The sequence below is a fragment of the Lutra lutra genome, chromosome 3 (assembly GCF_902655055.1).
Source record: "Lutra lutra chromosome 3, mLutLut1.2, whole genome shotgun sequence".
NCBI classification, from domain to species: Eukaryota; Metazoa; Chordata; class Mammalia; order Carnivora; family Mustelidae; genus Lutra; species Lutra lutra.
The window spans coordinates 33,334,136-33,360,556 of record NC_062280.1 but is presented as its reverse complement, the minus strand read 5'-3'; the positions used below and the strand labels follow the sequence as shown (position 1 = coordinate 33,360,556).

The window sequence follows — 26,421 nt, the reverse complement described above, 5'->3', positions numbered from 1 at the left end:
CAACGGTGAAACCTTTGAGGAACCAATCTATGAAGAGGCTGTAGTTTTGGAATCCCAGTGTGACCCCCAAGGGTTGGATCAACACCCCCTCATCCCACCCCCAACAGTGTTGTAATCCCCCAGGACTTGAGGAGGGACAGCCTAGACATCAAGAGGAGCTGGATAGAGCCAGACTAGAAAGACAAGTGGGCTAAGAGGGGTCTGTGACCCCAGAACCCTGGAAAAGCTCCAATTAACTTTGACTTTGGGGACTAAGGGTTGTAGCCATTGTTCCTGATCTGCAGAGCTTGGTGGTGTGATACCTCCCAAACTAGAGCCTCTCAGTCCACCCCCTGCCTATGATGTCAGCTTTGGTCACTCTGATGTTGACGTTTTATTTGAAAATAACTGGACACCCCCCTTAAAGACTTTCCAATGATATACTCATCTCTGCACCGGATCCATTCATTCATTTGACCAACATTTCTCAGTGTCTACTATGAGTAGGGTTTCCACTTGGAGAACTTAACACCGAGGGGAGTCAGGCTGTTGTGAGTCCTTCCCAGCTGAGATGTAGGTGGCACAAATTGGGTCTTGAGGTAACACTCAGTGACCCACCCCATATCTGATATCTTCAGAGTTAGGTGGAGGGTGAGAGGAGAAGTATCCAGAGAATCTGGAGAAGGAGGAAAAGAAACTTCTGAACAACTGTTCTGGGTGCTCTGCCTCTATTAGCTCTGTTAGGTTTCCCAGCCTTGTGAGGTGTTGTTATTATCTTCATTTGAAAAATGGGATTTCAAGGGGCAGAGAAGTTTATGTATTTGCACAGGGGAACGCTGCAAGTAAATATCCTAAAAATAATCTTAACTCTTCGGATCCCAAAGCCCATTGTATTTTCAATTCAAAGTCATCCACAAATCTTTCAATCTCTGTTTTGGACAACTGCTGGACAGAGGTAGGAGACTTCCTATAGACAGAATGGTAGACCAGTTGTGTCTGCAACCAGTGTGGCTGATGTGGCCAGGAGTGTGCCCAGCCTCTTTGATGAGCAAAGCTAATCCAAGCCATGATAGGCCCTGCTCAAAGGAGTGAACAGTTTCTGCCCAAGGTCTCAAGAGCTGTCTTCAGTGCAAGGTCCCCATCCTACGGGGAAGCAGTGGAGAAAACTACCCCAGGGGAAGGGACTTCCAATTTTGAGATGGGTGGGTGGAGGTCCACAAGGATAAAACATGAGCTTGGAGAGAGGTGGTAGAGTATCTAAGGCTCCTTCTTGAGACATTTGTGAGGTGCAGGAACCAGTGGCACAGTGTCTAACCATGTAAGCCTCACCCCTGTCCTCTGATCACAGGGTTTACTGCTGTCCCTGGTCCTGTTTCCTTGGATCCCAACAGAACACCAGATTTTCTGGAATTGTGCTGGGGCAAGTGATGTAGATTTTAGGCACTGGGAGCTGCTCGACCATCACTGACCCACCCTCCTGAGGGGTGAGCTCCCCACTTAGGTCTTCATTCTCTGTGTGGTCTCTGTCTAATGCATTCTACTGCTCTCCATGTTCTCCTTACCCTGGCCCCAACAGTTCACCTTCAATAAAGTGAAAAGTCTGGCCCAAACAAAAAAGACCAAAACAAACAAACAAAACAAAACCCCCCGTGTCCTCAAACCTCATTAAAAGTATATGCTAGCTCTTACAGAAATCAAAATAACCTACAAAATCATTGAAATAAAAGAGTATAGCATATGTTCAAGAACAGATACATATATCAATGAAGAACTCAAAGACAGTCCTATGAATATACAGAACTTCATATACAATCAATGTGGCAGCACAAATCAATAAGGTATTGACAGTTGGTTTATTAGATGAGATTGAAAAAAGTGGCTCACTGTATGGAGAAAAATAAAATTGGATTTCTACTCATACCAACTGAAAGTGACTTTCAAAGGGATTCAATACCTTAGTATAAGTAGTAACACTATAAACTTAATAGTAGAAAAATGTAAAATATCTTTGTGACAAAGAAGTAAGGACAATCATTTGAAATGAAACCTTGAATGAATACTTTAGGATAAAATATGATCAATTTCATGACATTCACATTAGGGGTTTCTGCTCAATAAAGGATGCTATAGACAAAGTTATTAGATGGTAGAATGGGAGCAGGTAGTTGCAGCATCTAAGACTAACAAAGGATTAATAGGAAGACTCTAGAAGAGAGCAACCACAAAAGAAAAATAGACAAAGAATATAAATAGACAATGTAACCAGAAGAGGACATCCTACAGGCCATCAAACATATGGAGGAGTGTTCAAATTCATTAGCAAACGGATAAAAACAAATTAAAGGAATGAGATATTACTATACATATACTAGGTTAGCAAAAAGTGGGAGGGTGGAAAATGCCAAGTGGTGAGCCAGGATGGGAATTTGAGAATAGAGGATCTGTCAAGAGCCTCTGGAGAGCAATCTGGCCCTTAGAAAAATAAGAATATGCACGGATGTAAGGGGCCATGCCCAAGGATGTCTTCTGCCACATAGTTTGCAACAGTGAAGAGTTGGAAGCAACTGGAACATCCATTGCTGGGTCAGTGGCCAGGTAAGGTGTGGGCATCCATTCCGTGCACATCAGATGTACACCTAGCAACTATACCAGAGAGGTGTAGTGATGAATGACAAAAGGCGTAAGAAATGAAAGGAGGCAGCTAACACAACCCAATTTACATAAATTAAAAATACATGCACGGAGAACCACAAGGAAGCCCATTTTGCAAGAATACAAACAAACAAAAAAGATCCACATTAAACACATTAGCATGCTTGCCTGTGAGGAGGTGGTTAGGAGTTGGGGAATGAGCATGGAGAATGGGGATAAAAGATTTTTTTAAAAACTTGCCTTCTGGGACTGGCAAGCTACTTAATTGGGTTTGGAGGGAGGATCATTTGATGCGATGCTCTCAGTCTGTCAATTACGAAACAATAGGCGAGGTGTTTGGATGCGTCAGATCCCTGGGCTCATCATCTCCGAGGCTGGAAATAGAATCCAGAGCTCGGGAGCCTGCTTCCCACAGATGGGGTCAGAGGTGCTAGATGCTGGGCTTCTAATTGGACACGCTGTGTCAGAGAGCAGAGCAGGAGCTTCCAACACAATGCACAGGCGGCATGTTGAGACTCTGTGACGCATTTTAGAGAGAAAGTGAGAAACAACAGTGACACTTTTGCATCCTGTGATTAAGCCCTGGGAGTCGGCTATCGGTGCTGTTATTTTACAGTTACAGCTCTGTCAACTGTCACTCAGATTGTGTTCCTAAATGCCCTTGGGCATCAACGGACATATTTCCAGAAACACTCTGTGATGTCCTCAGGGCGTGCTGAGAACACAGATGCCTTCTTTCAGACAAATACGAAAAGTAAGCTCCTATTATTATCAACAAGGCTGTATTATAAACTTCAAAGTTGCTAAGAGACTAGATCTTAAAGATTCTCGCCACAAAAAAGAAATGATAATTACATGGCTCCATAGAGGTGTGAGTTAAGGCTGTGATGGTAATCACATTGTAATATACAGATATATCAAATCAACCATTGTACACTTGAAACGTACACAATGTTATATGTTAATAATCTCAGAATAAAAAATTAAACAGATAAATGAAAACACCCCCCCACACACACACATAGTTTCTGACCACTTAGAGCTTTCTCCTTGGCAAGGGGGAGTCCCTATTTCCTGCCCCCTTGTTTGTGTATAATTTTACCATTCCTGTGTTGTCTAGGTGGTTGAGAACCTAGGTAAAGCAGGTGGCCTACGGAGGCTCACTCAGGGCGGGGAAAACCAAAATGTTGATTCACTGGTCAGTCTGACCACCTCTCTCCAAGTCCCCAGATCCACTCAAAAAGTTATTGATGTCTTTGGCATACATACTAGCGCCCCAGACCTAACTGGAATTGAGCCCATCTCCAGATTATGGGCTCTGGAGCTAGTCCTGCTGCCACTTACCCGACATCCTCTCTGTTAGGGGAGCTCAGGGTTCCCACCTGGATCTGCGTGTCCCGTCTATTTCCATGGCTGGCGTGTCAACCTTGTTGTTATGACGTGTTTCTGCCTCACTCTTCCTGTATAATTCTGCTAGTCGTCATGGGACTGGGAATATTTGTTCTTTTTTAGAGCATCTCTCAAGAGCTAGGTACAGGGATAAAAAGGTAAACACAAACGGATATGGAACCTTCTTTCAGGGACACATAAGACATTCATAGAAATGACTGAAGAAAATCCTGTGACATTGTTTTAAAGTAGGTTGGGGATTTCTTTTAGTCAGGTATAGTAAAATTTGACATATATATATATCATGAAATTACCACTGCAGTAAGTTAAGCTAACACCCACCATCTTATATAGATACAAAAAATAGCAAAAGAAAAAAAATTTTTTTCCAAATGTATAAGAACTTTATGTTTACAGAAACAGGAAATACCACACACCATGCATGGCAACATGGAGAAGAATCAGGGTGAGTCAGGAGGCAGAGAGAGGGAAAGAACAGAGCATGGTCCAGGGCCTTTACTGGGGTTTTGGTGGGAAGGAGTGGGCAAGCAGGGCAGGTGTTCTGAGTAAATTTAGGATTGAGCAGTTTGAATAATTGCAGCAGGCTCTGGATGGTAGGTCCCTAATTGTCTAGCACCTGGCCCTGGGGTGATTTAGTGCAGGGGGAATTCAGTGTGTGAAAGTTTGATAAAAGAGGTAGTATGGTGTAGGCTCTGGGTTGGTTGATTTCTATATGAAAGGCATCTTGCAAGGGAAGTCCTTTACCATCTGTAGGAAAATGTCTGCCTTGCAAGAACCAGTTACTTCAAGATCAAGGCCTCAAAAGCCAGAGCATCAAGAATACAGAAAATAAGAAAATATAGTCAATGCAGTAAGCGATTAAGTTTTTCAAGAGTTTGTAAAAAAGGAACTGTTTTAACCTGGGTCAGGAATGGCTTCTGTAAGGAAATGATGAGGAAAGTGAAGGGTACAGACTGAACGGAAGTTAGCTAGGAGAGGGTAGGAGCCACATTTCACGTTGAGGAAATGGCATGTGCAAAGGTCCTGGTGTGGTAGAAGGCCCTAAGGGGGACTGAGGAACAGACAGGTAAGACTAGACTGAAAAGAGGTAGGACTTGGGGGACCAGTAGAGACAGACTCTATAGAAACTGATGCATAGTGTTAAGGATTGGGATATCAATTTGAGAGAAATGGCTAACCATTGAAGGACTTCAAGTAGAGAGTGGTCAAGGACCCACACCCCACGTACTTTGTTGGTTTCTCATACCTGACTTGGGCATGAGCAGAACCTTCCTCTGGATAAGTGGACCCTGTTGCTCCCCCTCCAGTTACTAGGATCACCATCAGTGGAGTATGGCTACTCCCCTACTCTCCCCAGTAGATTGAATGTCCTCAGACAGCCGGCTGCCCAGGCATGCTTGTGTTTGCTCCCCCCAGCTGCTTTGTTGCATAGCCTGGGCCAGTCCCTCAGTGCCCACTCTCTAGCTCTTACCTTCCTCTCTTGCCCATATAGCTGCCATTCCTGTGAAGGAAGGGGCATTCTAGTGGGGTGTACTTTAACTAAATTCTGCAAAAATTGGAAGGATTCAATGAAAAGTTGATCTTCTGCCAGGAAGCAGACTCTCTTTCTAATGAAGGAGAGATTGGTATGCAGAGGGACGTAGAGCTGAAATCAGGCTGCCTTCTTCCCATTAAAAATGCAGGAATAACAAGTCAGCAAGGCTTTAATGCGAGTATGCAAAACCTAATTTGGGTCAATTAGATATAAGGCAAATAGCTCTATGTGTCCAATTATGAATTTGTGGGGGAATTAGTTCCACAGTGATCTTGAGATTAATTTCTTGTTCTTAGAGTCCTGTGTTTAAAATACAGAAGGAACTTATGGAATGAATAAGTCACAAGGATGAAAGGCACAGCTTACGGAAAATAGTGGTCTTGTAATAGCATTGTGTGGTAATAGAGTTGTGGTTAGAATATCGTAGCCTATAGATTTGTCCAATCTGTATGTTGTACAGGCAAACCAATATAACATTGTGTGTCATCTATGCTTCAATTTAAAAAAAAAAATACAGCAGGGGGATGCCTGGGTGTCTCAGTGGGTTAAGCCTTTGCCCTAAACTCAGGTCATGATCTCAGGGTCCTGGGATGGAGCCCCTCGGCTGGCTCTCTGCTCAGCAGGGAGCCTGCTTCCCTCCCCTCTCTCCGCCTGCCTCTCTGCCTACTTGTGATCTCTTTCTCTCTGTCAAATAAATAAAGAAAATCTTAAAAAACAAAAAATACAGCAGGAAATGATCTTCTGCATCTGGTTCATTTGCCTTCCCAACCTGACTTGTTTCATTTGACTCTTCCCTGGGTACTTTTAGATTACTGGCTTTGGTCCAAACTTGGAAGAAAAACCAAACCAAACCAAAACAAATAGCCAAATGGGTGAGAGTGGGAAGCAGTGGGGCAGGGGAGGCGTGTACTTTAAAGTAGCTTGGGGGTGACAAGGAGGGCCTGAGTACAGAGTAATTAGCCGGGAGCCACTGCTGGGGTGGGGGTGGGGGGGTGGCTAGCCCTGCTCCGGGCCTGCACGAATTCAGGAGAGGTTGGAAGTGCAGTCCTCAGCGGGCTGCTGGCAAGCTGCTGCTAGTTTAAATATTGGGAAGTTTAACCCCGAGTCACGCGGTGGAAGGAACACAGGACTTGGAGACCAACGACCCACGTTTGGATCTCAGTTCAGCCACGTTCTAGCAGCGGGGCCTTGGGCAAAACAACTCAGTTTTTCTCTTTCCTTGTCTGGAAAATGAAAAGATTGATGTAAATGACTTCGTTTGCAGGAGATGGGGGTGGATTGCTCTCGTAGCACTACCTTCGCTACCTTCGCAGGATGTGTGAGGGGTCTCGTTAAACTGCGGGCTGCTCCCACCCTCAGCGTCGTCTGGAAGCTCTTCATTAAAGGCTCTAGCTTGAGGCGGTTAACGCTCTCATTAAAATGCAAATTAATTCTCCACACAGCTGCCCTAGTAGTTTTCCTTGTGTTGTCATTTATTTCCTTTCTCTACTTAGAAAGTGTGACGGTAATGAAGCCCAAACTCCTTAATCTGGCATTTCAAAGTCCCCTCTATCAAGCCCCCAACCTTGCTCTACACTATCCAGAGGGCAATGTGGGTGCGCGGTTAGGAGACTGGCAGTGTGGGGGCGTGGTTGGGAGGCAGAGGCTGTGGGGGCGTGGTTAGCAGGTCACACAGGCCTGGGAATGTCTCAGGGGCTCTTAGTAAATACCTGAGCTTGGCAAAAATATGCGTCTTCAGGAGCGTCTGGGTGGCTCAATGGGTTAAGCCTCTGCCTTCCGCTCAGGTCATCATCTCAGGGTCCTGGGATCCTGGGATCAAGCCCCACATCGGGCTCTCTGCTCAGCGGGGAGCCTGCTTCCCCCTCTCTCTGCTTGCTTCTCTGCCTACTTGTGATTTCTCTGTCAAATAAATAAATAAACTCTTTTAAAAAAAATATCTGCCTTCAGTTTCCTTCTCTGTAAAGAGGGAATAATAAGAGTACCTATCTCATAAAATTCTTACAAGGATGAGTGTTATAATTTATTTAAAACACTTAACCCTGTGCTTGGAACAAGGTAAACATTTAATGAATGTTAACTGTTGCTGGGGAGAATCGAATTCCATCTTCTCCAACAGATCTATTTTCTCCCCACTCTGCACCTTGCTCATGTCATTCACTCAGTAGAGCATGTTCTTATGTAACCTTTTTTTCCTACCTGAAATCTTTCTTCAAGAACTTGTTCAAATGCCACCATACCCATGAAGGCTTTCTTAAGCTTCTGGGAGAATTAATTACTCTTATTCCCTCTTGGCCCTATCCTTGTGCCTCTCTGGAGAATGTATTTTATTCTCTTTTATCTGACAATGATTTATGCATGTATCTTTTTCACTCCATCTCCTTGCAACCACCCTCATTCCCAGCCACCATCCTGTGAGCTCCAAGAGGGCATAGAACACAGCTCCTTCTAACTAGAATAATTCAATCAGTTCAATAAACATTTGGTGGATGAGCAAATGACCGAATGAATGAGTGAGTGGACGGTTACTCACATGGCACTTTCTGTCATTACTACAGATTGGTTCTACCAGAGGGCAGGACTTCAAGTAAGGTAAGTTCCAATATGGTTGGTGCTCACGGAGCAAAGGTTGAAGTGTGTGATGCAGCCGTGGAGAGACAGGCCTGTGTGGGGCCAAAGAAGATGTATGATCCCCAGAGAAGAGCTACTTCCTTTTTAAAGTAAAAAAAAAGGGGGGGGAACTCTGTGACCTTGGTTTGAGTTGATGGTGATGAGTAATTACATGAGTGATGATAAATAAACACGCACAAAATGATGTAAATCTGTATGTAGCAAAGCCCATATCCATCTTGCTGGATTTTGCACTTCTAGTTAAAACCCCCTGAGTGATAGTGGCTTTTGAAGGAGGGAAATGCCTCTAGCAAAGGTTAATGGGAATCATGTGGGAGGAATGCACCACGTAGCCTATGTAAGACCCAGTTATACAAAACTGGGTTCTAGCAATCCCCGGTTAGCTTTAGATTTGTCTAATGGGGAATCTACTTGTTTAAAAGATGATCATCAAATTCTCAAGTTTAAGTTTACTTCACTTAAGTGATCATACTTTCAAGTGGGATAAAATAGTGGGATTTTGTAGGTGAAAGTTGTCATCTCAATACGAATAGGAGGTTGAGAGTTCCTTTAACTGTCCAACATGATCACCAGGTACCCCACTAGCCCTGGGGCAGCAGAGAGAAGAGAATAGTGGAAGAAGATTTTTGGGAAGTCTTTGGAAATCTTTCCATTACCATGGCCTCTGGGAAATGGCCATCAATGACACAACCAACAGGATGCTCTTGACATTTTACCCCTTTTACTTTCTATGTTCTTTTCATGCTCCAGTCCAGTAGTTTCTGTCAGCTTCTCACTTTAATCAAAACTAGCAGTCTCATCCCAAGTCTCCAGAAATCAAGCAAAAGTCCTCCCTCCCAAGTTTCCTGACCTTGAACTCAGTGATTGCTCCAGGTTCTACCCATCAGAGTCTTTAACTACTTACTCAGACTCTCTCTCTTGTCCAGTTCCTTGGCATTCATGATTGATTTAGGATAATTTTTTGTTGTTGTTTTTGGTTCTAGCCAGTGTGCAACTGGTACCTTCCATGTGTCCATATTTCCAGATTCTGGAATTGGGACAAGCAGAGCAAGCTCTTATATTCATCCCATGGAGGCCATTTCCTCAACCCCAGCCACCTGATTGCATGGGAAATGGGGTCAGTCTATTTGTTTTCTCTTTCTCCCTTAAGGAGTAGCTAAGTTGCTATAGAAAATAAATCTCATAATGGACCAGGAACTTTACATTTATTATAGCTTTCCATTTAATCCTTGTAAAGGTAGAAAATATTACTAAGAGGTAGAGTCAGAAATCATACTCAGGTTGTCTGAGCATAGGTCATTTGTGTTTATGACACTCTGAGGCTCAGTTTCCTTATTAATAAAATGGTGATAATATTAGTTTGAATCACAGAAAATTGTCTATATTCAACCATTTTAATACAAAAATGACAATTTCAGATGTTCAACATGTAACATTCTCTGATTTATAGTTAGTTGTAAAGATATAGTAATTGTCAAGAGTGTGACACATAGCAAACGTAATTAACATTAGCTATTATAATTGTACCATGTTCTTCATTTTTAGTTTCACTTTGTGTGTGTATGTGTAGTTTCCTGCTTCCTGGGTTATAGCTATAGTACTGTCCCTAACACTAGGCAGATAGTAAAAACTCCATTAATACTTATTGAATTGAATTGGAGTTGACTGAATTTGTAAACAAAACAAAACTTGTCCTTTTTCTATGAATTTCAGAGTGGAAGTCATTTGTGACCAAAAACCATATTTATCCCATCTGAGCCATCTTTGTTGGTGGATGGTTAATAGGTCCTGATTTAACTTTTCTCATCTAAGAATTCTGAAAAGTGTTTTCTCATTGTCCTGTTGTAGCTAAAAGCTACGAGATCCTATATCAAGACCCAAAGACCAGGATACCGAGTCTCTTTCTTGTTTTAAAAAGAGACCCATTCTTTTACTAGGCTTAGTATCTTTGGGTTTGGGAGACATAGCTAACCTCTGGAACATGCAATGTATTCTGGAAAAGCACAAGTGGGGGAAAGAGGCTCTGGACCTGGAAGGTCTAGAACAGCCACATATTTTGTGAATCACATGAAGGGGGTGGGATCAGCCTGTGTTTTGGACAATTGAAGAAAGTGCTGTGTAAAATTGCAGCTGCCTCAGGGGAGAACATGAAACAAAGCTTTCATCCATCTTAGCCAATTTCCAAGTTTCCCTGCTACCTGAAATCATCTGCATACCTCCTCTGAAGAATTAATCAAGATCTCCTCCACTGCTCCTTGAGTACAGTTGCTGACCGCCCATTGCCTTTAGGTTTGTATAGATGGTTTCCTCAAAAACCATTTTCTCCCACTAGACTATGTGGGCAGCCCTCTTATGAGTCTTATTCATGTTGGAACTTTGTTGCCTAATGCAGTGGTTGGCACAAAGAAAATATCCCATAAATGCTTGTTAATAATGATAGCACAATATTTACTGAATGTTTATATGTTCTGATTGAGTTTGCACAGAACCCATACCCACCGTGATCGTTTCTATTCTATAGAGGGAGGAAGCAAAAACAGACAGAATAACCTGATCAGGCGTCCACAGCTCGTGAGTGGCAGAGGAAAGGAATGGTTCAAACCCAGGCAGTCTGGCGCCAGAACGCGCCTATTAACTGCATCTTTCTCCTTTTAATAGATGGAGGATTCTTGACTTTGGGCGAAGATGAAGAGTAATGAAGCGGTTCAGAAGGAAGGAATTCACTGTTGAGGGAGAAAACCAGGATTTTATCTCCAGGGGCTTTTGACTGATATTGTTAAAAAGACCCCAACCCCGACTTGAGCTGATGATGGGTGCTAGGGAGAGAGACACAGGGAATTTCGAGATTTCAGAGTTGAGGTCGGGGAACAAAAATGCCCAAAAGGGACTCTGAAGAGTCTCTATCACTAAGAACACTCGAATCGGCTCAGCAGCCAAGATGGCTGGGAGCCTTCGGGCTGGCAGTGATTTCGCGGTTAGCTTAAGAGGCCCCTGGCTCCTCTGACCCACGGCTGCTGCGTTGAGGGCATCTTCAGCGTCGTGCTCTGGACACCCAAGCGTCGTGACATTTCAGCCTTGTTCCCGAGTCTCATTAGGACAGAGCCAGGGGATGAATGTAATGAATGGCTGCGCCTCCGCGAATCCATAATGTGCAAATTGCTTCCGCCGTGCGCCTTGGTGCAGAGCTGCGCGGGGAGACTGATGATTAAACCGTGAACCTGGCCTCCCGCTGGGGCGCCGGCGGCTCGCGCCCGGAATGAGGTGTTCGCTTCCATTCAGATCTGCGGCCGATCCTCCCGAGCCTGTGGGCCCCAGCGGACCGTGACTCACGTCTTATTCCCCGTAGCCGCGTGTGTTTTGACTTTGAATTCTTCCGTCTGACGCCACGCCGGGGCTGAAGTCAAGACAGCCCGTGGCAGAAGCAGCTTCCCAGAAGAAATTCCATCCACCCCCGCCGGCTGGAGGCTGGAGAGGCGAGCTTGCTCTCAGCAGTTACGCAAACACTTGTCTCCTTTCTTCCTTTTTCTAGTTGTGAGGAGGCTGCAAATGACTTGCCTTGCAGGGGCATCCTGAAATCCATTGTAATCACATTGGAATAAAGGAAATTATCTTTTAGCTTGGTTACAGTTTCAAAATTCAGATATGGCTAGCCGGGTTTCAGTGAATTCTCAGGGATTGGGAGGTGAATTATAAAAAGTCAGTAAATCTGCGGAGTGCCTCAAACTTGCCAGAGCATTTCTACAACTATTATATAACTGAATTCTGGCAGCAACTCTCTTACGCCCTTATCCCTGGTAACAACACCGTCATTTGGCAAATTAAGAAATGGGAGCTCAGAAAGGTTGAGTAATTTTGCTGAGGTCACACAGCTAGGTGGAACATCAGGTGGGAGCCTAGAGGCCCACCTTACCCCAGACATAACTGTTGCCTATTGAATTCTCTCTGAGGCAAGTTTTACTGAGGAACTAAAACGTCTTTATTTTTATTTTTTTAAACTCTTTTTCTTTTTTTTAAAGATTTTATTTATTTACTTGAGAGAGATCACAAGTAGGCAGAGGGGCAGACAGAGAGAGAGGGGGGAAGCAGGCTCCCCGCTGAGCAGAGAGCCCGATGCGGAGCTTGATCCCAGGACCTCAGACCATGACCTGAGCAGAAGGCAGAGGCTTTAACCCACTGAGCCACCCAGTGATTAACTCTTTTGGTAATGGGAACCACTTGGGGAAAGCAGGACAAATCCTCATTGCCAACTTGTCTCACCAATGACTGTAATTCAAGTTATAGTACTATTTTAAACCAGTTTATCTCAATAGTTGTATCAATCAGTTTGGGCGAGGTCTATGTAGTAACAAAAAGTCTCCCCAAATCAATTACTTAAAACAACCTTATTTCTTGCTCACATTGCATGCCACTGAAAGGTCTGGAAGGCAATGCTCCACCTTACAGTCAGTCACTCAGGGACCAGGCTGTGTGGGCAGCCACGATCTCAAACCTTGCCTGCCACTGTGTGAAGGAATGTGAGCTCTGATATGTCCACCTAAGTTCATAGGCTAGAACTCAATCATGAATCCAAGAAATGTAATTATTTTATATGCCCAGAAGAAGGGAGAATTAGAAATACTTAGTGAACAGTACTAAGCATACCACAAAATTTTAAGATTACATACTCACTTGAGTATCTGTTTATAGCTCTGGAGCTGTCTGGTAAAAAGCATGCTGTAATATATACATAAACATTTGCATTCAATTTCATGGGATTCAGTGGACCCCAGGTTAAAAATCTAATGCTCTAATAAGTGGAGTAACTGCATGTAGGGGCTAGGGATCGATCAAGGAAGGTCTTCCTGAGGAGGTGAATCAACTAAATTTTGTTTTTAAATAATCACAATGGTGAAGAAGAAGGTAGACTATTTTCTGGGCAATGAGAAGGATATGGCTGCAGAAGGGCCTGAGGAGAGTAAGTACAGCTGCTGGTAAAGAGGTTTATATAATTAAAGCTAAAAGAATCCAAGAAGCTGGGACTGGAAGGTATGGGAGAGCATTAAGGAAAAAAAAAATCAGTGAAAGATCTTGAACTATGTATGGAAAGTTAATACAGTTTGTTCCAATTCAGCAGAAAAGCCTCATAATGGAAAAATGTTGAAAGATAACTTGCTTCTGTATTTCTAAGGATCAAGCCCCATGGTTTGTATTCAGTAGACAATTAATATAAATTGATTGTGATTTTTTTAAAAGATTTAATTTACTTATTTATTTGACAGAAAGAGATCACAAGTAGGCAGTGAACTGGGATCTATAGTGAAGCCTAAAAGAGGTCATACCTCAGGTCACTACAAAGGAAAAAAATCCCAAATTTAAGAATAAAGTTATCCAAAGATAGGATAGCAAGTGGCATTAGTACACAGTGAGTTGCTTGTCATTGGAGGTATGTAAGTATAGACTGGAAGGCTGTTTGTTAGAGATGTGACGGAGCAGATGAAAGCAATAGATTAGGGTAGAGTCGATGATATTTTATATAACTTTCCAATCATAATAACCTATGAACTAGCTTGTACTCAGATAAACTCATCTGTATTTATTCAAGAATCAATTTAAAATGAAATTTTAGGTTGAGAAAGAGATCTTCTTTACAAATGTCAGCAGCATTTCCATAATGGGAATAAACAATGGACTAGCAAGCAAATCTCTAGAAAAAAGGTAAAAAAAGTCAAATGTATTTACATTTAAATTTGGTTTTATGTTTAATGAACATTTCTGATATGAGGAAAATTTAAAGATGTGAAAAAAGGAAAAATTAGTTTCATTATGCCATCTAAGAAAGGCATGGAAATAACCATATCTTTTGATAGAGATAGAGAATCAAATTTACTATAGTATTGTTATGACTTGGTTTGACTAATCAAATTTTTAGTATTCTTCTTTATACCAGATGTGATGTATGAAATGGCCCTGGAGTTACTGGTTCCAGTTCTAAGCCCCTTGAGCAACTATACTGGGGCTATTTCATTTCTCATGTTTAAGGCTGCTGAGACAACTTCTCCAAATACTCACAAAAGACCAATGGTACAGATGTATTTCATTTTGTTAACATTTGCTTGTGGGACTCTAAGAACTTTAGAGTTATTAAGGAACATTTAAGAGGGCTGGTTAACACAAAACTGTAAATTTATTAGCCATGTCTCTCTTTATTATTTTTTACTTCGGTTTTTGCTTCCACACTCCCCATTGTCAGGGTTCTTACCTCTATTTTACAATCTTTATTCTGGCCTTTGAAGATTCTCAGGGTCTGCCCTATAGCTCCTTTCCCAGCCTTTCTTTCTTCCTTTTTAAAGATTTATATATTTATTTTATTTTTTTTTAAGATTTTATTTAATTATTTGGCAGACAGAGATCACAAGTAGGCAGAGAGGCAGGCAGAGAGAGAGGAAGAGAAGCAGGCTCCCTGCTGAGCAGAGAGCCCGACGCAGGGCCCGATCCCAGGACCCTGGAACCACGATCCGAACTGAAAGCAGAGGTTTTAACCCACTAAGCCACCCAGGCGCCCCTATGTATTTATTTCAGAAAGAGAGAGCACGTGCACACAAGCAGGAGGGGTAGAGGGAGAGGGAGAAAGAATCTCAAGCAGACTCCCTACAGAGCATGGAGCCCGATGTGGGGTTCAATCTCATGACCCTGAGATCACAATCTAAGCCAAAACCAAGAGTTGGGTGTTTAACCAACTGCTCCCACTACCCCCTAGCCCCACCCCAGCCAGGCTTGTTTTCTTATGCTGTAACTCTGTGTCAATCAAAACATAACTTGCATTAGAATTGCCTAGAGGGGTTGTAGGACCTCCATCACTAGGATCCACCCCCAGAGTTTCTGATTCAGTAGATCTGAGTAGGGTCTGAGAATTTACATTGCTATTTTCCAGGTGATACTGATTTGCTGATCTGAAATCACACCAAGAATCACTGCTTTAACAGATGCTTTAAATCACCCTACCTGTAGCACGTCCTCTTTTCTTCGGTGTCAAAGTAGTAGATGATTTATGTGCTAATTCCCAGACTCTATACCAAAAGTTAAAAAAAAAAAAAATGCCTGAGATGTAGAATACAACCTCACTGGCTTTCTTTGGGGGAGGAGATTTTAGGTCGGAAGACTTTTTTTCAGCTCCTGACTTCATATTACACATGTGAATGCCCTACTTCAGAAGTGATATACTCATTTTACCAAAATAGCACTCTAAAATCCCAACAAAGGCTAAGTGAACTGTGAAAGTCATCTGGTGAATCAGTGGGAGTCCTGAACACAAAACGCTAAATTTGACCATGAAGATGCTAAGCTTTGACCTTGAAGACTTTCTTACATCTCCTTGAGCTTCTGGTTAAAAAAAGGTATAGAAATGCATACTTGAGTGATTTCCAAACAGAAAATATCCTTGTTAAAATGTTTGTATGCATATACTCAAAATGTTGATTCACAAAACAATTATGGCAGGAGAATCTGAAAGATTGAGATATTCAGTGTTGTTTTAAACAAAGTAATCAACTTCTAGTACATAAACTTCTTTCCCCAAAATCCATTGAGGGAGCAGATGCTTAAACATGCATGGTATTAGATTAAGGGAATGGTACTTTCTTTTCTTCCAAGTACCAGATGGTTCTAGAATCCAAAGGCAATGGAAAAGAAAGCCTAAATTTATTTAAGTGGCTCTCATTGAGACTTTATGAGAAAGATCATATTTTAATACCTAGCAGGCAAATGCAAAAATAATTTCACAGCCAAATCCCATTTCGCAAAGAAAAAAAGGCATAGTGTCTCAGGATTAAAAGGCACCTTAAATGTTACCTAGTCTATCTAGGGCCACTAGCAATACAGTACTTTGATAAGACGAAGAAAGAAAAGAAGAGGAGGAGAGGGAGGGTGAGAGGAAAATGAGGAAGAAGAAGAACAACAACCACCCTCTCCAACAAGAATAAACAAATACTAGAGTTATAAATGGCTTATTTTTCTTATGTACAGTCTCAAATTTTAACTCAAATACTGGAAAAAATGTTTTACAAAATAAGGGAAAGAGTGGAAATATAGAGTGAAAGAAAATTTTCCTTAAAACAAAATCTATACAGGGGCGCCTGGGTGGCTCAGTGGGTTCAAGCCTCTGCTTTCTGCTCAGGTCATGATCCCGGCGTCCTGGGATCAAGCCCCGCATTGGGCTCTCTGCTCAGCACAGAGCCTGCTCCCCACCCCCTCGCCTGCCTCTCTGCCTACTTGTGATTTCTGTCTGTCAAATAAATAAATAAAATCTTTAAAAAAATCTATACATAATTTGCTAGCAGTGCCCAAAGCTCACATATAAAGGCAGTTCATTTGGCTAAGAACGCTGAGAGGACAAAACCATGCCAAGATGGAGCTTTGACAGTAGAAATGAGGACATGTTAACTCAATTTTATGCAGAATCATTTTGGTCAGCCATTATGGCAAGGCAACGGGGTAGGCGTGAGGGTACAGTGGTAGAAAACAGAGTTCCTGCCTCAGAATTAGTGGGCTTTGTCTGAGAAACTAGGTAGTTACAGTAGTAGATGTAACCAGTTCCTGATTTATATGTTCTCTGAAAGCAGTTTGGTAGGCTCTGCCTTTGCAAGGGAAGTAGTAAAACATTTCATTCTTCTTTGATAGGGAGTTTTAAAAAAAGTCATCTTATGACAGGAACGTTTATTAATAAAGGAAGTATACCACAGCTAAAAGAAAAACATTTAAATAAATGTTGGAAGCAGTGCATCAGGGAGGAAAAGAGTAAACAAGGAGTATGAAGAAGGAAAAGTAAACAGAAGAGAAGGGAGGCAGACATGTGAGGAAAGAGTGATGAGAAGTAACCCAGGCCTTTAGGGGCCTGGGGAAGACATTGCAGACCAGCCTGTGCCCCTGGCAAGTGCTGGAGGACCTCAGGTCATACATACATGCTGCAGACTAGAATCCTCCATGGGTCTTATCTCCCAAGGGAGAGAAGGACGAAGGAGTTAGGAGACAGGGAAGAAGGAGGAGAGAAAGAGGAAAAAGAAAACACATTAGCTTCTGAATCTTAATTGCTTTCATATAAATTGAAACAAAATGGGAAATGTAATGGAGTGGAAGAGAGACACATTTCAAATTGAGAGATTATTAAGATTGCTCGTACAAATAACAAAAAAAAAAAATCAAAGTCTGCTCTAAATGAAATATGAAATTGAATAGCAAAGAATGAAATGACTAAGATTTAAGAAAATCTGATCATAAAAACAAATTAGCCCATTCTAATTACTTAGATTTGAATTGTGAATGATTGGCTTGATCTTAACAGCACATGGTGAGGATTCAAGCTAATTTAGTAAAAACCATTAACATACACAGTACATAATTATTTTGAAAATGTTCAAGATATAGAGCTTTGTTTCTCAGAAGCAATGATAGTTGGTAATTTGGACCTAACAGAAAATTAAAATTTTGTAAGGAATATTTAAAATGATTTTATCTCAGGCTTAGTAATAAAAAGATTTATAGGTTATCTATAATATATTATACATGCTCTAAAAGATTTCACATCAACAAAAACACTGCTTTCTCTCTATATATTACATTTTAACTTCTTCAGATAGATTTCTATTTCAGAAAATAGTTTCCTTTAGAAAAAATAACTACTGGCAAAAATATTAATGATTTCTGGAGCTATATTAAATATAACTCATTGAAAAATTTATAGAACACAGGCTGTTGGTGAGTAGAATTTTCCAAATTTCAGTAATTACTCTCTTGTTTGGAAGACATTATAATATACCACAGAACATCAATAAAGTGATCTAATGTCAACTCTTGTTTTCCATTTTTGTTGTCCCAGATAGGAGTGTGGGCCTAGGCCATCTGGAGTGACCAAGAAGAGCAACTGGGACAACCCCTGAGGATTTTTGTCAAAGTGGCTACATTCTTAGACTTGGATCTTTAATGGTTCCATCCATGACATACTCACTTCTCTATTCCTACAATCCAGCAGAGTTCTAATTCATAGTCTTTATTATGGAAATACCTTTGGAAAGAACTAGGTTCAAATCATACCTCTACCAGTTATGAGTGAGGAAACAGGAGCTGACTTATGTGTTTCTGAATTTCAGTTTTGTCCTCTGCAAAATGGAGAAAAAAACCCATCTGTTGTAGTTACATGAGGATTAAATTAGGTTGTAAAAGTTCCAACCACAGTGCTTGGAACATAATGGAACTCAATAAATGATAGGAACTTATCATAGTATCATACAGTAGGCAGGAATTCAGTTACCTGCATATGGCTCATTACTCTACCCACACCTGTAGCTGATGGAGCTGGTCCATCCCAGCAGCTGCCTCATGACATCTTAACTGGAATTTTTGAATGAGGTTCTATGTGGATTTTAGATGATTAACTTAAGGAAAGAGATTGACTTTGGGGCCTTAGAAGAACTATGCCTCTGGTCCTTGTCAAAAAAGTTCAATTGCTGAGCTAGCCTTGTCAAGAGTGACTTCCTTAAGAGCTATTGAGACTTATGTTGAACCAGTTTGATCCTTCAAGATTAAACTTGCAGAATTTTCTCGGGGCAGTGTTGGTCCTGGTTAGTTCAACTGGCCACACAGAACTACTAGAAAACAAATTAGGTCAAACTCAGAGTGACTTAAATATTTATCAAGATTAAAGAAAATGTTATTATGTATATAAAGCTAACAAAAATATCAGCAAAAGAGCTGACATCATTGAGATAGTGGTTGAGAAAGGCATGGGAGATTTCAACCTTTTCTCTAACCTAGCACTTGACCTGGCTCTAAAAACTCATTATGGCACACGAAAATATTGGATGAATTGGCCATAGGATTTCAGTCTCAGACTGTATGAGCTCCATGTCAATCCATAGATGATGGTGGTCTTGTCATTTAGAAAAGTCAAATATTTTCATTAAGAGAGCAGGGAAGGAAGGAAGGAAGGAAGGAAGGAAGGAAGGAAGGAAAGAAAGAAGGAAAAAAAGAAAGAAGGAAGGAAGGAAGGAAGGGAGAAAGGAAAAGTCAAGGGTCATTTTCCCAAAGATTGCTTTTTCCCGAATATTTTAAACTATTTCTATTTCCTTGAGGATTTCAAGACTACTGTGGTTTACTTAACATAGTTAGAAATCATTTTAATAAAACCCGATAATGAGATATCTTAGGAAAGACTTCTTTTCTCAGGAGGCTTTTTTGCCCTTAAAATTTTCACTTGAATTTGTAGATGGAACTCAAAGGCTCGCCACAGTGCTTCCCAAACACTACTGGCTAACCTCTTTCTTAGTGCTTTTCAATTTATATAAAAATAATCTGTTTGTCATCCCCATCAGACTAAAGGATCCTCAAAAGTATATATAAAGAGCCATATATATAGTCATACATATATGATGTCATAGAAAGCTTTCATACATACATATGTATATATATATATGATGTCATATATGAGCTAACATACATATATAATTCATCTTTGTATCTGGTGATTAGTAGGCATTGCAACTTATTGAATGGACAAATCAATAGCTGATTATTCATTTAAACAAGATATAAAATCTTATACAGTAAGATTCTTTTCATACTTGAAGTATATTTCAAAACACACAGGTTTTAGGAAACACATCTTTAATAAAATAGTTAAAAATTTAGACCTATATGAATTATTAAAATAAATAATCATGTTATCTAGCAAAGCAGGACACTGGTCATGAATTACAAATCTAAGAGGTTGGGCGTTAACTACTATATTATTCCCTGGATTTGGCACATTTCCAAAAGGTATTCAGTTCATCTGATTCCATAGGAAAAGAAAAATATTTATAGCTATTCCTCTCAATACAGTTGCATTCCCATTACATATGTGTTGCATTTTTCTCTAACAGTAAAAAAAAATCCATTTTTTATTTAATGGAAGTATTTTCATTAACATTCAACCTTCAAGCCTCCCTTTTTGAGATAGATATTGTAAAAGATACCAACAGATTCATATAGAATTATCAACTAGTAGACCTGAAAATAGCTGCTTCAAAATTATACTGAAACTCTAGAGCAAAATTCCAACTCATTAGAGCCTTAAAGTTTATTATCATATAAAAAAGAGAAAAAATTCTTTTCTATTCAAATAAATGTGAGTTTGAAAACACTGCTGCTTCTGTTCATGATATGAAATATGACTTTTCATATTAATAATGTGCCTTCCATTCCTCTTGGAGTATACCAGGGAATGGTAATGTAATTTCTTTGTGGGCAATGTAGAAAAAAAGTCCTTGTGTGTAAAACTTTTTTTTATAACGACAAAAACAACAGCAACTAGAAACACTTATCACAAGATATTAGAACACAGATGAGATTATATTTCAATTAGCCATGTCTGTCTGACAGATTTCTTTATTTCTAAGGGAAATTGTGCAGAGCACTTTATTTCAAGCCTCAAAAATTTTGATGGAAAAAAAAACTGCAATTTTTGACACGAAAAGACAGGTGGCGTAAGCATGCAGCATTTTTTTCCCCCCTTGAATATATGAAGTGATTATTTTCTCTCCGGTTCTTTGAAAAAACTCGCTTGTGCTCGGGTTTGTGGCTGAGCTGGGTGACGTCAGTGTGGCAGTGCGGAGTCAGGCGCGGCGGCTCCCTATAAGCCGAGGAGCTGTCCGGGTGCTGAAACAGCTCCGAGCAGCTCGCCGAGAGGACTGGGAGGAACATGCTGTGGACCTCCTCTGCCATATAAAAAGGAGGTAAGACTGCTTTTCCATTCAATTTACTGGAAAGTTCTAAATTGCGTGTTTTTTTACTTAATTCCTAGCTAAGAAGAAAAAGACTGTTTGGCAATCTTATATCTATAGAATAAGTGAATAGCAACCTGCTGCTCTTCAACCAATGTAAGGACACTATATATGCACATATAGAATTGAATCTATGATTTGTACCACTTGCTGTTGGATATTTATAACCATCATGCTATTTGGATAACCATATGTAAGAAGTGTGGAAAAAGTTAAGGATTTTAGTGTCAATACTCATATTAATGTAAAGTTAACTAAGCCTGATATTTTGTTTCTTTCCTTAATGTATTGTTTCTTCTCTTAAAAACTAGATACAAAGCCAGAGATATAATTTATATGTTTAATATTATTAGCAGTAGGTTTCCAATCATCTGAAGGCTGTTAAACACATTAGTCATAGAGACAACCAATTTTGGAACTAGTTCTTCTTTTTTCCTCTGACATTTATAAGACCTCAAAATTAATAAACTATATAAAATTATTTTCTGAACTGATATGCTCTGAAAGGGCTTACATTGTTATTTCCTAGTTTTAGTCCCAGGAAAGAAAGATTAGAATTATCTTGAGAACAATTTTTTTCTTTTATTCAGGGTGCAATATTATCTTGGGTTAGAGGTTAAATATGACTGAATTACAGAGAGTTGATAATTTTGAATTACCATGAGGAAAACCTTTATAACTGTGTAAGCTATTATTATTATGTTTTGGTTGAAAGAGGTTGTGATATTGTAGAATATTTTGCTGAACAAATGGGACATGTTTCTTTTTTCTGTATCTTAACTAGTGGAATTGCTCAAATTAGATATATCCCCCTGTATTTGTCAGGGTTCCAGTCTTAATTTCAATAGAATAGACATTTTAGTTTACAAAGCAGTAGTTCAAATTGTACATAGGATATTAGAGCTGTTGAAACCTTTTTCAGTATATAGAAGAACTGGTACCTGCGAAAGAAATCCCTTGAGTCTTACTCAAAGGCAATAACTATGTCATCCAAACTGAAATCTTATATATAACCAGAGGATAGCATATATTAGGCTGTGGTTTAAATACCTACATTAAATATTCTGCCCCAATTCCATAGGAAAGCCAATCTACAAGATAAAGATCTTCTATAAGAATGATTTTAAAGACAAGCACATAACTCATGTTAAGAAAACCCTAAGATAATGGTTTTGAAGAAAATAAGTTCACTAAGGTTCTTAAAATTACTATTTCAAATGCCAATGTTGAAAATAGATAAAGATAAATTCATCCTGAAAAAATATAAAGAAGAAATTGTAATGTATGTTTACTTAAGTCTAAGAATCTATGAATAAAATTTCTTATTGTAAACTTAAATTCATAGTAAATATTTCAGAAGTTTTCTCTGACATGCCTTTAAAGATCTTTTTCTTTCAGTAAATTAAGTGTAATTAATGGGAATCATTTTAATGATTATATGCATTTATGCTAAAAAAATTTCTTTAACTGCAACCACTGTTAGGGTCTAAAAACTGAAAGCATTACTTAAATACCAAATGATGAAAAATGATATTTTCTACAATTGGTATCTAAGCTAACAGAATATCATACCCACTAAACTAAGCTTATATGTCACAAAGTCATGATGCAAGTAATATATTATGAACAAACTTGTGAGCTTTCCTCATATTTATTTGCAAAAAAATTGCAAATATTAAAATAGTCTTTCAATGTTAGCAAGCTGAATGTAAAACATGTAAAAAATAATCCCCTTGCTAATTCATACGTGAGATTATAAAGCATTGGAGGAAAAAATGAATGAAGACTTTTAAGTAGGAAGAATTCAACATATTGTCTGTGTTTATCTAAATTGGAAGTTACATAGTGGTTATTTTAAGATTTTCTAACAGTATGAGTCATTTAAGATTTCACAGGTCCACACCAAAATAGACACAGACATAAGTCAAGCTGCATCTGAACACTCACAAGTTCAGAAATAGACTGGTTAAGAAAACTTATGTTCTCTCTGTAGCATCTGTTATTATTTACTATGCATTCTTGAAGGCTGATGAAAAATATAACTATGATTGCATTTTGCAATACAGTCACAAATAAAATGATTATAAGAAATATGGAACACAGATATTTTAAAAGTTTACTTTTTCAGTAAATTTACACAGAAACTTACTAGGTTAGCCTACTAGCTGGGACCAGAGAATGTTCTGGAGGTTATTAAGATACAGAAATTTTAAAATTGTCAGTTGGGTTTGGTGTCAGAGTGAGAATAAGTTATTTCTGAAGAATGTATGTATATAGGACCATCCACAAGTATGATTCAGTATGATTGACATTAAGATGCTGTATTACTTTGTCATATATAATATCACTGCTGTGGTGTTTCTACAACAAAATTAGATGGGCGATTCAGGAACTAAACCACATGATTTTTTATACAACCATAAGGAAATCAGTGTGTGGTGTGTGTGTGTGTGTGTACATGCACGTTTTAAATTAAGCCAACTAATTTTTTTTTTGGCCAATGATTTTAATAAGAATGTCATACAAGAGAACTAAAAATCAGCTTAGAAATTTTTTATTAAACAGCAAATGCATACTAAAAAACTAACTACATGTTTTGTAAATTAAAAAATAAAATTTGAGAGACCTGATTATCAGTTTTTGTTATTATTTTAATAACGTGAATGCCATGCAAACTTGATGCAATTGAATAACAGTTGTGCTCGATTCCTGTAGTTAGTTTGTGGGGGTTATATAGGAAATATGTATGGCTTTTAAAAAGAGTCATCCTAAGTTTAATGTGAAATAATGTCTGCTATATGTTTTCCGTCAATGGTCAGTTACTTCTTTTGCTATAGTGTCTTCTAGTTTTTCATTTCTAGTAACTCATATTTTCTATGCTTTAAGGACATCTTTCAAACATGGCAGAAGCTAAGACTCACTGGCTTGGAGCAGCCCTGTCTCTCATCCCTTTAATTTTCCTCATCTCTGGGGATGAAGCAGCTTCGTTTCAGAGAAATCAGCTGCTTCAGAAGGAACCAGATCTCAGATTGGAAAATGTCCAAAAGTTTCCCAGTCCTGAAATGATCAGAGCTTTAGAATACATAGAAAAACTCCGACAACAAGCTCACAAAGAAGAAAACAGCCCAGACTACAATCCCTACCAAGGTATCTCTGTTCCCCTTCAGAAAAAAGAAAATGGTGATGAAAGTCACTTGCCAGAAAATACAAGGGATTCCCTAAGTGAAGATGAGTGGATGAGGATAATACTTGAAGCTTTGAGACAGGCTGAGAATGAGCCTCAGTCTACACCAAAAGAAAAGCCCTATGCCTTGAATTCAGAAAAGAACTTTCCAATGGACATGCCTGATGATTATGAGACTCAGCAGTGGCCAGAGAGGAAGCTCAAGCACATGCGATTCCCTCCTATGTATGAAGAGAATTCCAGGGATAACCCCTTTAAACGCACAAATGAAATAGTAGAGGAACAATATACTCCTCAAAGTCTTGCCACACTAGAGTCTGTGTTCCAAGAGCTGGGGAAACTGACGGGACCAAACAACCAGAAGCGTGAGAGAGTTGATGAGGAACAAAAACTTTACACAGATGATGAAGATGACATCTACAAGGCCAATAACATTGCCTATGAAGATGTGGTTGGGGGAGAAGATTGGAACCCAGTAGAAGAAAAGGTGGAGAGTCAAACCCAGGAAGAGGTAAGAGACAGCAAAGAGAATGCAGAAAAAAATGAACAAATCAATGATGAAGTGAAACGCTCAGGGCAGCTGAGCCTCCAAGATGATGTCCGAAAGGAGAGTAAAGACCAACTCTCAGATGATGTCTCCAAAGTAATTGCATATCTGAAAAGGTTAGTGAATGCTGCAGGTAGTGGGAGGTCACAGAATGGGCAGAACGGGGAAAGAGCAACCAGGCTTTTTGAGAAACCACTCGATTCTCAGTCTATTTATCAGCTGATTGAAATCTCAAGGAATTTACAGATACCCCCTGAAGACTTAATTGACATGCTGAAAACTGGAGAGAAGCCAAATGTATCTGTGGAACCAGAGCAGGAGGTTGAACTTCCCGTTGACCTAGATGACATCTCAGAGGTCGATGTAGACCATCCAGACCTGTTCCAAAATAAAATGCTCTCCAAGAATAGCTACTCCAAAACACCTAGTCGAGCTGTGGCAGAGACCCTACCAGATGGGCTCACTATTGAGGATATTTTAAATCTTTTAGGGATGGAGAGTGCAGCAAACCAAAAGCCTCCATATTTTCCTGGTCAGTATAACCGAGAGAAAGTTCTGCCAAGACTCCCCTATGGTCCTGGAAGATCTAGAGCAAACAAGCTTCCTAAAGGTGCCTGGATGCCAGATGTGGAGAACAGGCAAATGGCATATGAAAACCTAAATGACAAGGATCAAGAATTAGGAGAGTACTTGGCCAGGATGCTAGTGAAATACCCTGAGATCATGAATGCAAACCAGGTGAAGCGAGTTCCAAGTCAAGTTTCATCCGAAGATAATCTACAGGATGACGACCAAATCGAGCAGGCCATCAAAGAGCATTTGAATCAAGGCAGCTCTCAGGAAACTGACAAAGTGGCCTCGGTAAGCAAAAGGCTCCCTGTGGGGCCTCCAAAGAATGATGATTCCCCAAACAGACAGTACTTGGATGAAGATCTGTTAATGAAAGTGTTGGAATACCTCAACCAAGAAAAGGCAGAAAAGGGAAGGGAGCATATTGCTAAGAGAGCAATGGAAAATATGTAAGAGTTTTCATTAATTGCCCTACTTTATTCCTCCAACCCCAAGAAAACCCCAACATTTCTCTTTAGTGTGTTGACTTCTATCCTGTTAACACTGTAATATCTTTAAATGATGTACAGGCAGATGATTCCATTTCACTGGGGTATCTGCTTCACTTACTCTGAGCTGTTCTCTTGTGTATGGATATGTGTCAATGTTATGATTTCTGGATAAAAAAATTAATCATATCCCTTATTCAAGAAAGATATCTGTGATAGTGTTTATAGTGTATTTAATGGCTGTGGCATTGTTGATGCTCACTTACGATAAAGAGTGTCCTACAATTCTCTTGAAAGTTTTTAATATTTATTGAATTATTTTGTTACTGTCTGTAGTGTTTTGTGAAGTTCTGGAGCAAAAAAAATAAAGCATTATAAATATATAGTTTTATTCACAAGGCCTTTTCTATTCTGTGTTCAATTGCTGATTAATAAATGTTATTTCTCGACAACTGTGGACTATTCATTCTGGAAACCAGAGACAATGACTATGGAGCCTAAAGAGAAGATCTTTATCTTCCACAGCCAATCCAGGTAAGAAATAATTGTAAACATATTATTATGCTATGTGCTTATAGAAAGCAATGTCCTCCAACAGCCCACTGCTTAACACTTGCCTATGGTTTTTCTCACATATA

The 26,421-nt window shown here is 39.7% G+C and overlaps 1 protein-coding gene and 1 long non-coding RNA gene across 2 annotated transcripts; both read left to right on the top strand.

Moving 5' to 3' along the window:
* Positions 1-3,081: 3,081 nt before the first annotated feature.
* LOC125095127 (uncharacterized) lies at positions 3,082-12,055 on the top strand. The gene is made up of 5 exons (XR_007125794.1): positions 3,082-3,385; positions 7,977-8,164; positions 9,187-9,320; positions 10,362-10,492; positions 10,862-12,055. It is a non-coding gene; the product is annotated as an uncharacterized LOC125095127 (long non-coding RNA).
* Positions 12,056-20,788: 8,733 nt separating this feature from the next.
* Positions 20,789-26,166, top strand: SCG2 (secretogranin II). The gene is made up of 2 exons (XM_047723282.1): positions 20,789-20,946; positions 23,881-26,166. The coding sequence occupies exon 2, from the start codon at positions 23,895-23,897 to the stop codon at positions 25,746-25,748; it is 1,854 nt and encodes a 617-aa protein (XP_047579238.1). The 5' UTR covers positions 20,789-20,946; positions 23,881-23,894; the 3' UTR covers positions 25,749-26,166.
* Positions 26,167-26,421: the final 255 nt, after the last annotated feature.

Coding starts and splice junctions, on each gene's coding strand:
- SCG2 (XM_047723282.1), top strand. CDS start 23,895: ATGGCAGAAGCTAAGACTCACTGGCTTGGAGCAGCCCTGTCTCTCATC.